This window comes from Dermochelys coriacea, chromosome 2 (assembly GCF_009764565.3).
Source record: "Dermochelys coriacea isolate rDerCor1 chromosome 2, rDerCor1.pri.v4, whole genome shotgun sequence".
Lineage (NCBI taxonomy): Eukaryota > Metazoa > Chordata > Testudines > Dermochelyidae > Dermochelys > Dermochelys coriacea.
The window spans coordinates 146,085,771-146,102,172 of NC_050069.1; the positions used below are offsets into that span (position 1 = coordinate 146,085,771).

A 16,402-nucleotide genomic window follows, 5' to 3' on the forward strand; every position below is an offset into this window, starting at 1 on the left:
AAAACAGAGCTGAAATTTAACTGAAGATTTACTTAACTGTTTGCCAAAGTTATAATATATGGTTGCTTTAATGAGAAACCATTGTCACTACAGACACTGAAATACAACTAAGTGTTCAATGCTGTAACACACCTGTGCTAGTACATTTTAGCACCTTTGAGCCAGATCTTCCCTTCCTACTGTTCTGGGAAGGTGTAAGACTTTTAAGAGACATTTAAAAGACAATAGATTTATTGTTTTATAGGAGCATTTTGAAGTAGATGTTAGAAATAAAGGTTAAAATGTGGGGTTAAGAGTGAATTAAATCCTTCCATTAGATTTCTTGTGATTATTTATCTATCTATCTATACGCACACACCAACAACAACAACTGGTCTCCAAAGTTTATTAAAAATCAAAGAATAGAAAATTTTACATAAAAATATGTCAATTTTAGCTTCCACATTGTTGTCCACACAAAAAAAATCTAAACATGATTTTTTTAAACCTGTAGCACGTAACCACAGCTGTAGCCAGGCCAATTTATTTGGTACACCATGACTGACATGGAACATGATACCTGTTTCTTTTTAAATGAATTTTGCTTTAAAACGAACGCTAGTTAAGGTACCAACTAAAGCCTCTGAAGTTTCCGTAATGTAGGTTTATGCTCAATATTGCTAGTGTGTAAAGATTAGTAGTACAGGCCTACGTATCAGCCCTTAAATATTGGTTAATGAATATGTTCACAATTTTTTAAAAATAATTTGTGGTAAATCTGGATCATTAAGTACTGCAGACAAATGTGCTACTCTACTTTGGAATGTTGCCCCCTCTCGTCTCAAGGAGATCTGTTTGCAACTGACAGATGTAGTAACAATATGGTTTAGTCCTGCTTCAAAGGCAAACTGCACTTTATAAAGCTTCATCATGTTAGATGCCTCATTTTTATCTTAACATTCAGATACCAGTTTTAAAATATTCCACTTCTGTACATTTAGATGTCATGGTAATAGAATTTTTTCAGGTTTCTCCACTAACTGGACTTCAGATAACTAACCTGTAGTGTTCAGCAGGATTAAGAACCCTCATTTTAAAAAATGGGAAGCCAGAGGGCATATGAGATGCAACTTACCCCCAGGACAACTGTGGTGCTCTAAAAACTCAGGGTCAGGCAGGATGCATATTTCCTTGTTCAAAAAAGTTAACAAAGACAGTGGTTGTCATGGCAATACACACTTGCATAGTATACCTGTATGCATCTGTAAATTAAGTGCCAGCCACAGATTGTGTCCAACACTGGGCTGTGCTCTCCTCCAATACATTAAAAGATACTTCTTGCAATGCTTAGAGCAGCTGAAGTACTTTATATATTTGCTCTTAACAGAACGAATGCATACTGCTATACAGATTCCTTAATGGAATCAACATATTTCCTTTCTCCACATTCTTCAAGCTGGGTACCTTTGTTTAATAATGATGTTCAGCCCCAACCATTAATGGGTTACATTACTAAATCTGACAGAAGCATATAGTTCACAATTCTTAAATTTCATGTCAGGACTTAACCCCTTTTCAACCTCAAGAGGTTACATTTCTGGCACTTTAAATGCTGGATTTGTTGTCTATTACAAGGAATAAATTAAAACCCACTCGTCAGAGCAAGACAACTGATAGAGGCCAGACAATGAGCTAAAATGCATGGTCAAAACACTTTGGAGCTTAATACCTTCATAAAACCATATGCCAAATCAGCACTTTCATTGTGAATCAAGAAGCCTCAAATAGTACCAAAAATGATGTCATGTTTGCAACACTGCTTGGACAAACTGCCAAACTATGAACCCAACTTAGATAATACAACCTGGGAAAGGATCTGTAAATTAAAAAAAATCAAAAAACAAAAAAAACCCCACCTCCTCCCTTAGATACAATTTATGTGACAAAATGAAATTAAATTAAAAATTCTGAGTTATTGCACAAATTATACTTTTTCAATATTTACAGAGCAAAAAAGTTCTGAAATTTGAAATAAAAACAGGAGGGGCAGCAAAACTATTTTATCATCAATAAAAAAATGTCAAGGACTGAAGCTCCTTTGCTCCTCAAACAAAAGAGCAAAACAAAACAAAATCCCCACAAAGGAACAGATGTAGCTACAGAAAAAATGCTACAGTATTTATAATGTCCTTGCAGTTCTAAGGCCAGAGCTGCTTCAGCACTGTATGAGTAATAATGGGAAGGCAAAAAAACAAAACAAAAAAAAACAAACAAAAAAAACCCTTCCACATTTAATAAGGCTTCACAAATAAGCACAACTACTTTAAGATGGACTTGACCACCACATGAAGAAACATGCAAAAAGTCAGTTGCAGATATTTGGCAACACCCACAAACTGATGTGCTGAATGCTGGTTTCCATTCCCTCGTCTAGTATCGTTCACTCAGCTTCAGTTTGTAAAATGGGGGAAGATCATCCTGGCATTAGCCATTATCTGCTGAGACTAATAGGCAAACTGTCTCTGTGTTTTTTTCTTCGCCAGATGTTACGATTATATTGGTGGTGTCCTCTGTTGCCAATTGGCTGCCTCACACCTCCACTGCTGACTGGACTGTAACCATTCCCTTGGTTAGGATTATGAGCTCCTTTCATAGAGAACTTCATTCCACTGTGCTGCTAAAAATACAGAAGTGTTCAGTTTAGTACTATAGTCAGCTGAAACAAAGTGCATCAATTCTCTAACCAGCTGTACTTTCTCAATGTACTACTCATTGTCAGAACATGTATCAAAACAAGTAACAATATCTTTCCACATTTGACTAAAATATACAAGAAATACCCCATTTGAGAAACTAGCTTGCACTACCACCATCATGGAAGGGAGTGTATTCTGAAGTATGCTCCTCAAATGTAAAGGTACTAGGTCAAAGGCAAGTGTCCTAAGCACCGTTTAGTTTTGCATTAAATATACAGTTCATCTAAATATATTGACTAGAGATGTGATTAATTTGTTTCACATTTAGTTAATTTTTTGTAGGGACTTGGTACGAATACAAGTAAATGTTAAATATAGGATCAGTTACTGCTGGAGAAATGTTTACTTTTTACTAGCAGTTACCACACAGGTATCTGAGATACCACACAAAGTCCTTGTGCTTGGGATAGGTGTTAACTATGTTCTCAGATACCATGGCATGATAACTGCTGGCAAAAGTTTTAATGTGAGCCAATGTAAATCTGGTACCACCTTGTGTGACATGGGTATATTCTATTCACCTATAATAAGTTAACTTGGACACCTTGTCACTGTCAAGTGAGATATTGCTTGAATAAGGAGGCCTGGGGGAGGGGGGGGAAGGTATTACTTTTGATAACTTCAGCTCTAGTCAGTTTATCATAAGGCCTTGGAAATAAGTATGCTATGAAGCATGACCAGAGGCTCCTTTTCATACAGACAAATACAGCATTTAAATATCTTCAGAAGGAGGACATTATCAATCTAAGTTATCAAATCTATTCATTACCTTTTATCACCACCTATTTTAGTTTAAGAAAATCTTCACAACAGGCTTTCATAATTGCAGAGAATTTTAACTATCAGTATAATCACCTGCATACATATGTGTACAGGATCTACAAGACTTAGTCCATTACTTTCTTAGAATAATAAACAAGTTTCTTCAACTAATTGACAACACATTTTCACATTAGTCCGAAGTAACAGCAATTGTGTAAATCTTAGAAACGGTGTCTATTTGTACAACTAAGCCTGCATCAAGTTTATATAGCCCATATTTTATTATTCAAACAACATATTAAAACAGGCCAACATGACTGCATCAAGTAGAGAAAGATGAAAAAACTGAACTTGGAAACCTGAGGGAATTAACGAGCTGTGGTTTAAAATGAGCTGCAAGGTGGCAAGAAAGCAACTGTAGCAGGAAGTACAGAGCTCACTCCATCTCCTGTTGAGGTCAATAGTAAATGGGAAGACTCCTTCAATGAGTGCACAATAGGGCTCATTAATAATGCCAATAGAAAACACATTTTTACCTAATCTAAATTAACTCATTTGGAACTAGTGTAGGACTATGGTGCAGCATGTATATTCCTGCCTTTATCCAGAAGTAGTCATTCAGTCCACCGGCCTAGGTGCTATGATAATACAAATAATTAGTCTGTGTGTCATGAAAAATTCAGGATATAAAAAAAGTGAGTCAACCTAACAGGCATCTAGAAAGCTTTGTTCTTGGATTTGAGACTTGGTGCTTGATATTACTATATTAGTCTCAGCCTAAGTTAGCCAAATAAAGCTTGACCTTGATAATACACCCATTATTATTTGCACAAGACATCCTGGCAATCCAGAGACTAGAAATGGTTATACTTTATTTTAAAAAAATCAGGAAAGACACGGAGATAGAGGGAACACCTGAAGCACCAACTCTGGAGAACACTGGAGTGTCCAAATGTTTACCCAAATATACGAATCACCAAAAGATCAAGCATTTGCCAAAAGTATTACTTCATCAATCTAAAGATTTTGGCTCAAACACTTAACATTACTAACGTACCATGTGGGTTTTAGATTTATTTTTTTTTAAACAGACAACTTCTGAGAAACTAAATTTTCAGTAGTTTGCTTTTAAAGCAAGAAGTCATGCTGTTCAGTGGTGTTCTCATTAGCAGCAAACTCAAGGTAATGTTTATTAGGAATTAAGCCAAGGCTCTTGGCTCCTACACAGTAAATTTTCTGTTCTAAACATGTTTGTAAATAAATGAATTAGTTTCTTTTGTTACTAAAGTTGCCCTCTAAACAGGACCTCAAGACGACAGCAGATAGTTCATCCTGGCTCTAAAGGAAATACTTCTGGTAACGAAGCACCAAGTCTTGAGGCTGAAGGAAAAACCCAAAGAATATACCATAAACCTAGCAATTGTTAGCTGGAGAGTGGAAAAATCCTACAAAAAGTTAAGATGACAACTTCTAGCTGCACTTCTTGGCCTCACCTGTACAAAGTTTGCTGAATTTAAATAATGAGCTATAGTTGCAAATAGATTAAAAATTGCAGTGTTTGGAGAGATCTAAGGCAGGCACAATTGTCCTTCTCGCACCATTCCCAAGATGTATATAAAATACTAGAAATCTTATCATGGATGGATGCAAAGTTAATCTAGATTTTCTGTCATAAAGAGTGATTGTATTGGGCTCTTAATCACAAACAGCTTGCTGTCTTCAGTGAACCTGAAGAGTAGCTTCTTACTCCTAAAAAGCAAGCCTCCTAGTGTCAAAAGAGGGGCTGAAGAGTGATGGAAAACATAAGACTCATGTGATTAGGTACTGGCTGTGACCAGAAGTCAGGAAGTAAGTCCCTTCTTTGTAGCTTGATAAAGACAAAATATCAATTTTATCTGTAATTTTGGCATCTTTAGATTCACTGCCCTGGACAGAAATATTAATTCATGTTCACTTATCCAGTCTAATTGAGTGGAAGCAGAGTTCCTCTTCTTTTAAATTAAGAGCCTGTTGGCAATATGCATGAACTGGCCACTCTCTTCCCCAGACTAATACAGCCAAAACTAAAAAGAAAACTAGAACACAATTTGAGACACTATGATAGTGCAGCATTTTAACTTCAGATTCCATCCACTCTTGCCCCAGCTGGAAGACAATCAAATCCCATGTTAAACCAAACTTAGTATTCCATATCCTGTATGCATACATATGTCTGTCTAGTACAGTAGATTCATATGGAAATAATCAAAATTACAGGCAAACTATTTGTTGTTCTCCCATTATAAACTCACTGCTCTGTACAAAAGTTCATGCTCATGGGAAGTAGTAAACAGTAACCATAGCACACTAATCATTTAGGGAAGGTAACAGTGAATATATGGTCATTACAAACAAAACAAACACCATGCATCTGACAAAGTGGGTATTCACCCACGAAAGCTTATGCTCCAATACATCCGTTAGTCTATAAGGTGCTACAGGACTCTTTGCCGCAACAATGGCATTTATGACCAAGAAAGTTGCTATCCAGTTTCCACCAAAGAGAAACTGCAAATCAAGGACGTGAATATAAGGCATGAATGAATGCATCAGGTAGGACTAAGGCCCGGTCTACAGTACGCGATTATTTCGGAATTAGCCGAGTTACTTCAAAATAAAACTGATTCCGTCCACATGACCAAACCAGTTTTTTCGATTTAAAGGGCTCTTTACTCAGATTTCTGTACTCCACCTCGGCAAGTGGAGTAGCGCTAAAATCGAGATCACAGTTCCGGGTTACAGGTACTGTGGACACAATTAGACGTTATTGGCCTCTGGGAGCTATCCCAGAATATTCCCCTGTGACCACTCTGGACAACACTCTCAACCAATCAACCGACTATGCACTAGCCAGGTAGGCAGTAAAAGCCCCGGGAACTTCTGAATTTCCTGTTTGGTCACCATCAGCACAGGCGACCTTGCAGAGTGCACCATCACAGGCGACCACGCAGTTCCAGATTCATAGACGAGCTCCAGCATGGTGTGAACAGGAAGTACTGGATTTCATTGCATGTGGGAGGGATGAATCTGTTATGGCAGAACTACATTCCAAAAAAGAAACGCAAATACGTACGCTAAAGTCTCCAGGGCCATGACGGAAAGAGGCTACTCCAGAGACACAGAGCAGTGATGTACAAAAATCAAGGAGCTCAGGCAAGCGTACCAAAAAGCCAGGGAGGCGAATGGGCGCTCTGGGTCACAGCCTCATACGGGCCGCTTCTACTGTGAACTGCATGCAATTATGGGGGGTGACGCCATCACTACCCCACCACTGTCTGTGAACACCTGCAAGGGGGGGAGTAGCACAGAGTGAGGAGGATGAGTTTTTGGAGGAGGAGGAGGAGGACGACGACAAGGATGACAGTGCACAGGTGGCAAGTGGGGAATCTGTTTTCCCCCCTAGCCAGGAACTATTCTTAACACTAATAGCCAATAGCCTCCCCCCACTCCCAAGGCATGCTCCCGGATCATGACCCTGGAGAAGGCACTTCTGGTGAGTGATAGCTTGATCAGAGCCATGTGGTGAGGGGAAACCCAGCCGTGTTGCACACGTTTAGTTTAAAGCACTCACCCCTGCTCAGAGCCTCATCGGAGCCACGTGGTGTGTGTGTGTGTGTGTGGGGGAAGGAGATGTGGGGGGGTGTTGTGTGAAGTGATCATCCCAGAGAGCCAGCAGGCCCTCCTTTTATATGGCAAACCCACCAGGCATTGCTTGCTATGGGAAAGGGGCCAGGCAGTTTGAAAGCATTGAAATGAATGCAGAAGAAGCAGAACCCCACGTGTCCCTAGGGCTTACCATAGCTGCCTGCAAGCTGAATTCTGTTCCCTGGCCGCATGTGATGGCTTATTCACACCAAAGTGGCAGGCACTTCAGTATAAGGGGCAAAATGAGACCTTGTACAGAAAAAATATGTGCTGTGTACTATGAATTGCCTGTTTCACGGAGAAAGAGTATCCCCTTTGTTCTCTAAAATGTATCTTAAAATACTACCCTCTCTTTTTCTCCTCCCGCAGCAGGTGCAAATGTTTCAACATGGTTCCTATCTACTCCGTGCCAGAGGCTGGTCCAGATTAGAAGGCAGAAAAAACGAACTCGGGACGACATGTTTGCTGAGTTCATGTAGTCCTCTCACACTGATAGGGCCCAGCTGAATGCGTGGTGGCAAACAATTGCGGGGTCGTATAAACTATTACATGAATACGAAGAGAGGAGGGACATGTGGTGATGAGAGCAGGCAAAATGCTATGATCAAGCTCATGGGGGAGCAAACTGACATGCTCCGCTGTATGGTGGATCTAATGCGAGAAAAGCAGCAAAACCACAGACTGCCGCTGCAACCCCTGTATAACTGCCCTCCCTCCTCCCCAAGTTCCATAGCCTCCTCACCCAGATGCCCAAGAACATGAGCGTGGGGGGGAGGAAGAGGGAGGGGCTACGGGGACCCACACAGTCAACCCCAGAGGATTGCACAAGCAGTAGAAAGCTGGCATATCCTAAATTTTGATTTGGTTTCTGGACTTGTCCTTCCCTCATCGTCCACCCCCCTAACCCAATACCACCCCCCTCCCGCATCTAGCTTCTGATTTCTCTCAATGTTTTGTGCAACAAATAATAAAGAATGGTTTTTAAACAATTGTGACTTTATTTCCTTTCATATTATTTATATATATATATATATATATATATATATATATATATATATATATATATATATATATATATATATATAGGGGGCAGGTAACTTTAAGAGAAACAAACATAACTGTCACACCGTACCCTGGCCAGTCATGAAATTGGCTTTCAAAGCTTCTCTATCGTGCAGCATGCCCTGCTGCACTCTTCTAACGGCCCTGTTGTCTGGCTGTGTGAAACTGGCCGCCAGGCGAGTTGCCTCAACCTCCCACCCCACCATAAATGTCTCCCCCTTACTCTCACAGATATTGTGGAGCACACAACAAGCAGCAATTACAATTGGAATATTGGTTGTGCGGAGATTTACCAAGTCAGTAAACTGCACCAGCGCGCTTTCAAATGTCCAAAAGCGCATTCTACCGCCATTCTGCACTTGCTCAGCCTATAGTTGAACTGCTCCTTACTACTGTCCAGGGTGCCTGCGTATGGCTTCATGAGCGATGGCATTAAGGGGTAGGCTCGGTCCCCGAGGTTAACTATAGGCGTTTCGGCATCCCCAATGGTAATTTTCTGGTCTGGGAAGTAAGTTCCTTTCTGCAGCTGTTCAAACAGACCAGAGTTTCTGAAGATGCCAGCGTCATGCACCTTTCCCGACCATCCCATGTTGATGTCAGTGAAACGTCCCTTCTGACTCATCAGTGCTTACAGCACCATGGAAAAGTATCCCTTGCGGTTTACGTACTGGCCGCCCCAGTGTTCCGGGGCCAACATAGGGATATGCGTTCTGTCTATCGCCCCGCCGCAGTTAGGGAACTCCAGCGCATTAAAGCCATCCACAATGGTCTGCACTTTTCCCAAAGTCACTACCCTTGATAGCAGCTAGTGAATGATTGTATTGGCTACTTGCAGTACAGCAGCACCAACAGTAGATTTGCCCACTCCAAACTGATTGGTAGTTGTGGGGCGTTGCAAGCTTCCACAGGGCTATGGCCACTCGCTTCTCAACTGAGGGATTGCTCTCATTTTGGTGTCTTTGCGCGTCAGGGCAGGGGACAGCAAGTCATAAAAGTTCCATGAAAGTGGCCCTACACATATGAAAGATTCTCAGCCACTGGGAATCATCCCATACCTGCAACACTATGCAGTCCCACCAATCTGTGCTTGTTTCCCAAGGCCAGAATAGGAATCCACGGCATGATCCTGGCCCAACACCACCATCTGCGTGCCAAAAAGGCTTCCAAAAATTCAAATAGAATAATTTTGAAATAATTTCGTACTGTAGATGTACGCTAAGATTATGACATTGCAGTGTTTTTCAAACTGGGGTCCGCAGACCCGCAGGAGTACACTAGGTTCCCTAGCATGCAGGAGGTGCTGGGAGGGAGAGGGAGGATTGGGGACAGGGTGCACTCGGGGGAGGGGAAGAACAGGGGCGGGAAGAGTTGAGGCGGGGGTGGGGCCTCAGGGGAAGGGGTGGAATGGGGGCTTGGGGATCTGCAAAAAATTTAAAATCAAAATGGGGGTCCTCGTGTTGCTAAAGTTTGAGAACTGCTGCCATATTAGATGACATTTAAGACACTGGATGCCCTTGAAACATTGATGTGTTTTTACATCTTTTCCCCTTCCCTTCTGTCCTCCATGTCAGCAAAATGTAAAAAGCTACTATATTAGAGTATTTGGAAAGCACTTGTATGAAGAGGGAGAAAAACCTCAGAATTAGAGTTTAAAAAGTGAATTCCAAATCGGAAGATTCACCTTGCATTTAACAAGGTTGCCTATCAATTCAGAGTCTTTTGTAGGTCGGTCAACGTGAAACCCTGCATCACATGAACAAGGTGGAGAAGGACATTGTCCTGACAAGGTATAGAAAGTAAAGGAGATTCTAAATACTGTACAGAGGCATTTCATCCCAGATGGATGAGTGAACTTGGTTAGAAATCATATACAACTTGGAGGGCTCTGAGAGGTCTGTCTTTGCCCAACAACTTAATACCTTTGAAGAAAGAAACAGGAGTACATCTTGACTGATGTTCCTTTATTTATAAATAGGAATTCTGAAGTACTGCATGCTTTTCCAACATCTTTAAGGAAAGGTATGGCCTCAACTCTCTTGGTCTTTTCAAAGGTGATGTTTTGTACAGTAGCCCACAAAACAATCTTGACAAACATTTAACATGTCTACACCATTTGAAGAGAACGATTTTACATGTATTCAATCCTAACCCAGATTTTAGGCCCCAATTCAAACCTATCTTTGTAAGATTTTTTTTTTTTGAACTCTTGTTGGGAGAAGCCCAAGAAAGATTGATGGCAATGTCCACTAAAACCTGCCTTAAGAATGGAAGAGATTGGTAAAAGTAATTCTTCTCATCCGCTTCGGAATCTATTGAACTGTTCCAGAATCATTTTATTTTATTTGGTCAGTCCTGATGTTTACTGCCAGAGTCTATCCTAGGAAAAAGCAGCAATATCACTGCTGGGCTGATGGTATGAGTAACTAGCACAATGAAGTACTGGCAGATGCCAGACAAGACCAGAATAAATTGCATGAAGAAATCAATCTGTAGTTGGTCTGCAATTATAAAAACAGTTCAATTCATTACTTCAGAATCAAGCTTAAGGTATCAATTCCTCTCCCATTTTCCTTTCTTAGAGGAGGGCTCAACCAAAAGCATCCTACCAAAGTCCTTCCAAGTTTGTCTTTTCACGTCATTGTGTTTGGAAAGACTGAGGCAGGCCAGATGTGAATATGACAAAAATTAAGAGTTAGAGTTTTCTAAATAGTCCTGCTTCCTTTCACGGTACTTTGAGTCTAAGATTTAGAAGGGACCTGTGGCTTTAAGGAAACCATGGAATCCTAGCTTACATCCAAGCACAGTCAGACAAGTTCCTCCCATCGCCTTTCCTGACTAGATTAGGACTAGTCAATGAGCTGTTGATTCAGGACAGAGCACATGGAAGGCAAGTGTATCTTGCCCTGGGGAGAGAAGGGAAATGTGCAGGAGCTGGGAATATGAATTCTAGTTGTCATTGTGGTGACAACTGAGGGAGTTTTCCCTCCCCTGATCTGAACATGCTTGCAGGATTTTTGCTTTGATGCAGATTCAATCAGCGATTAGAAAGGCAATGTTGGTTCAGAGGCTAATCTGCTGCTGTCCCCAACTGCACTTCCAAACTGTTTTCCAGCGAAGTGGAAGAATTACTTGCAATAGAGGCATGACTGTGTTCCTGACAGTGAGGTAGGCCTATGTCAGGAGATAAAGCTGCCTTGCTAAATTCTTGGCATGACCCCAATCTACAAACGGCAAAGCAGGAGCGGTTATGCCCGTTTATAAGAGGAAGTGCACCAAGGTTCTTCCAAGAGGGGGTAAATGAGACGAAAGCTTTAGTGCCCAGAAAATCTGCCCCAAGGGCAGCTGTCTTCCATTCCAAGTGCTAAGTTTCTTTTGAGTACAGGAACAGTAAACCTTTGCTGCTGCTGGAGCTTATCTACCGACAAGAGCTGGGAATCTACCCTGGGGCTTCGGTGAAGACCCTCTCCTCTACAGATGGAGGCTAAGCTATACTGAGTGGGAGAAAACTGCTGGGGGGACCCCCAAAAATAAAGAAGCCATTTTCCACAGGAAGTATCCTTTGCAAAAAGACTCATAGAACACGAGCAAACATCTGTAGAGACATTCCCAAATTAGTCAGTCTATATAGCTCCTAGTATCTGCTTTTAATAGTCCTTGGTCACAGGTGAAAAACTGTGAATGCAAATTACTGCAGGAAATCCTTCAGATCTCAACAGAATCCAGATAACAACTGCCCTTAAACTTCTCAATAAAAAAAAAAAAGGCATAAAAAGTAGTCTCAGGATTGTATTGTCTGAATGGTTTCCTTATAATTAAGGCCCAAGTAATGATGATTTTGAGGGGATAGCCTCATGAATACCTGAATTACTGGAAGACACTGAGGTAACAATTGTAAATTTTATAAATAGTTCTTTGCAGTCTTGCACAAAATCCTCCAAGTATTTGGTAACTGAAAGATGAACTCTTGTACCCCAGCCACATTTATACCACTGCTCCTTTGGAAACTGGATTCAGATTTATATCATCAGCTGGCAAAGTTAAGATGTTAAACTACCTTTATCAAAAAGAATGGTTAGGAAAAAGGCTGGTTGAATTGCAGTTTATGTATTAACCAGAATGGGCTACTAAAAATAGCTCATTTTTTTTTAAAATAATTTACTTGATATGATCACAGGTCTTACTTTGCAGTATGGGTTATCAATTATATAGTCTAATTAAAAAGCAAAATACTTATTACATTCTTGTTAAGATATGAAGAATTCACCATCAGGAAAGTTCTTTACACAGGCTAGGACCAACACCAGATACAGCGGAGGATAGTTTAAGGAAAGAATCCATGGAATCAAATTAAAATTAAAGTAAAACAAAAACATACCTTCTGATACAAGTGGGGGCTTGGCAGAGGATTGGGGGATGCAGAGGGAACAGCAGGAGAGGGCATGTGGTGAACAGCTTTCAGAGATGGTGCCCCTTCACTGTCAACCTGTCTGCAGGGAAGTGGAGGACCAGCGATGGTAGGCGGAGGGACAGTAAACCTTGTCTAAGTGAAAGAGGGGTGAAAAATATGTCAGTGAAGTGGCCAGAATACACTATACAGGAACTCAATGCACAGATTCTATTTAAAAAAGTATGGCATACTATATGTAATTACCCAGTACTACTACTAACTACATCTTGCATTTAAACACACATTTCTTGGCATTCATTCACAATCTCCCTTAAGGTTTCCAGTGTCTAAAGCAGGGGCAGGAAACCTATAGCATGCATGCCAAAGGCAGCACACGAGTTGATTTTCAGTGGCACTCACACTGCCCGGGTCCTGGCCACCGGTCCAGGGGGCTCTGCATTTTAATTTAATTTTAAATGAAGCTTCTTAAACATTTTAAAAACCTTATTTACTTTACATACAACAATAGTTTACTTGTATATTAAAGACTTATAGAAAGAGACCTTCTAAAAACATTTAGATGTATTACTGGCATGCGAAACCTTAAATTAGAGTGAATAAATGAAGACTCGGCACACCAATTCTGAAAGGTTGCCAACCCCTGGTCTAAAGGGTTGTATGTTACTATTTTTCAATTTGCAGAAGTGTGGACATTAGAGTTTCTGGACACATTACTAGTGAGCTTTATAACAGTCAAATTGACAGAAACAAACCTGAAAAGAGAGTTGTCCCTTTAGCTAAATACAAAATCAAAATATTTAAGCATTCCTCCTCAAACTGAAACCGAAATAAGCCTTGCATCACACTCAGAAAATGGAGGTTACTCACCTTACACAGTAACTTTCTTTCTTCAAGATACATGTGAATCTCAAACCCTTGATTGGAGATTTTACACTAGCAGTGTCCGTTTAGCCTGTGCATGCGCTCTATACAACCTCATGCTGTGCACCGAAGGTACAGGTGGTTGCATGGGCAAATTGCCTTCAGATCCTTTAACTGAATATGCAACAAAGAGCAGATGAAAGCAGAAGGCAAGGAGGACAGGTAGTGGAGCATCCATAGGGGGACACATCTTAAAGAACCACAGTTCCTGCACAAAAGGAGTAATCTCCTCCTCTTCGAGTAGCTTTCTGATAGGTGCTCTATGGCAAGTAGCTCCCAAGCAGTACCCCAACAGGGAGGAGGGAGCTTCAGAATCAAGTCTAAGACTGAGTAAGCAGAACCAAGTGCTGCATAAGATCCGATAGCATGAACCAAGGTATAGTGCTTTAGAAAACGTATGCACTATGGGCCATGTCACAACTCTGCATCTCTTAGATATTGGAATGTTTTTGAACAAAGATGTGGAAGTGTGCTATTATCCTTTGGGGAGGTAAAACACTAGCTGCATTGTAGCAAGGAAATAACACACCCAGAGATCCCCCTCAAAAATCTCTGAATAAATTGTGGACCCATTGGATCTTTCTGTGATGGAGACAAGCAATCAGGCTTATTTCTGAAACCGTTGAGTTCTATCCAGATAAAAGGTCAATGCCTGTCTCACATCTAATGTATAAAAGGAGGTCTCATGCTGAGATTTGTGTGGTTTAGAGAAAAATACCAGTAGATGAACAGACTGGTTAAGACAGAAATCTACCACCACCTTAGCTAGGAATTTTGGGTGAAGCTGTAAGAAGACCTTGTCCTTGAAAAATACCATAAACAGGGAGTCTGCCATCAAGATCCCAACCTTTCCATCCCTGTGGGCAGACATAATAGCTACTAGAAAGGCCATCTTCACAGATAAGTGAAGCAAGGAGCAGGTTGCCACAGGCTCAAATGGAAGTCCCATTTAAGTACAAGGTTGAAATCCCAAGTTGGAGCAAGATCCTCAACCTGAGGAAAAAGGTTCCCAAATTAATTAATAAATCTAGATGACACAAGATAAGCAAATATAGAAAACCCCTCTAAAAGGGAATTAATTGCGGATATTGCTGCCAGATGAACCTTAGAGCTATCTGATAACTCTGAATTTCATCAAGTTCAGCAGATAACCCAAGATATCAGAGAATGGAGACTGTTCAGGCACAAGACAATGACAATGACGACAACAGTAGTTGAACCTTTTCCATTTCTGAAGGTAAGCAATTAGAGCCAACTCCCTTCTACTGTTTAGTAATACCTGTTGTAAACCTGCCAAGCACGCAGAATCTAATCCAGTGAACCATCAAGGAGCCATGCTTGGAGGCAGAAGATCCCTAGGTTGGGGAGAGGCATACAACCTGCATCCTGGGAGAGGAGATGAAGGATGGTTGGAAGCTTGAATGCTGATTGGACACTCAGGTGAAAACAGGTACGGATACCAAGCTTGCCCCAGCCAGGTTGATACTATAAGGATAACCCTGGCCTTGCTCTGTCTGATCTTGTTCATCACTCTTACAGTTAGTGGTGTTGGAAGGAATACGTAGAACAGGCTCTTCATCCAAGGAAAGAAGAAAGCATCTCCCAAAGAGTGATGACTTATGCTTTCTGTTGATCAGAATAAGGGATACTTCTTGTTGCTGAATGTGGCAAATAGGTCCACCTCTGGAAGTCCTCACCTTTGGAACATCCCGTGAAAAATTTGACAGTCCAAATCCTATTGTTGTCCTGGGAGAAGCACCTGCTGAGCATATCAGATGAGACATTCTGGACTCCAGGAAGGTAAACAGCTGAGATCTGAATCTGATGGGCTATACACCAGTTCCACAACTTCATAGCTTCACCACACAGGAAGGGGTATCTCGCTTCTCCCTGTTTGATGATATAAAAACATGCAAGTCACATTGTCCGTCATGAACTTGATTGATTTGCCCCTGCTAAGCGATAGGAACTGAAGGCATGTGTTCCTGACTGCCCTGAGTTCCAACAGGGTAACATGAAAACAGACTTCCTGAGGTGACCATCTGCCCTGAGTTGTGAGGGAATTGAGATGTGCTCCCCACCCCAACAGTGACACGTCCATTCTTACAGATATTTTTTGAACTAGATAGATGAAATCAACACCTGCATGCAGAGTTGATTTTTACACCAATCTAAGGAGCTCTTCATCAGAAAGGGAACTGTTTGTCCAAACTTTCTCTGGTTGAGAAATAGATCCTTCTGAACCAGTGGAGGTATAGTGTTGCATGCTTGGTCATGAAGATATAAGCTGCCATATGAACCAGGAGCTGCAATCACTTCCTTACTGAAGTATGAGGGATTCCCTTTAATTGTCCCCCACCAGGTTCACTGAAGTTATGAATCTGTCTGTGGAAAGGAATGAAGGTCCTGGCTGCCAATGAATCCATTTATGCCCCTATTAATTGTATTCTCTGTACAGGGGCTAAGATGGACTTTTTTACGTTTATCTGGAGACCCAGTTCCTGGAAGAGAGAAAGGGCTATATGGGTGGAATTAAATACTGCTTTGTAAGATCAGCCCTTGAGATACAGGAAGACTAAAACTGCTTCTTTCAGAAGGTAAGCAGATACTACAGCTAGAACCTTTGAGAACACCCTTGGGGCTGAAGGGAAGTATTCATCATGGAAAATGATCCTGGCCCATGGTGAAACATAGGTATTTCCAGTGAGCAGGATGTATCGCTATATGGAAATAGGAATCCTGCATGTCAAGGATTCAAAACCAATCTTCTCCCTCTAGAGGAGGGATTATAGCTCCCAGAATCACCATCCTGAACATTTGAGACTTTACA

General features: G+C 41.1%; 1 protein-coding gene across 5 annotated transcripts in view; it reads right to left on the reverse strand.

The window, feature by feature from the left end:
- Positions 1-16,402, reverse strand: part of TENT4A (terminal nucleotidyltransferase 4A) — a 146,717-nt gene that overhangs the window by 43,228 nt on the left and 87,087 nt on the right. For 2 of the 5 annotated variants that reach the window (XM_043508481.1, XM_038393288.2), the window contains 2 exons: positions 12,619-12,783; positions 372-2,653 (listed from right to left, as the gene is read on the reverse strand). In XM_043508481.1, the coding sequence (XP_043364416.1) occupies positions 2,471-2,653; positions 12,619-12,783 (348 nt within the window). In that variant the 3' untranslated portion in view covers positions 372-2,470. Of the gene's footprint in view, positions 1-371; positions 2,657-12,618; positions 12,784-16,402 lie in introns of those variants that run through there. The other 3 variants (XM_038393291.2, XM_038393287.2, XM_038393292.2) reach the window with 2 other exon arrangements.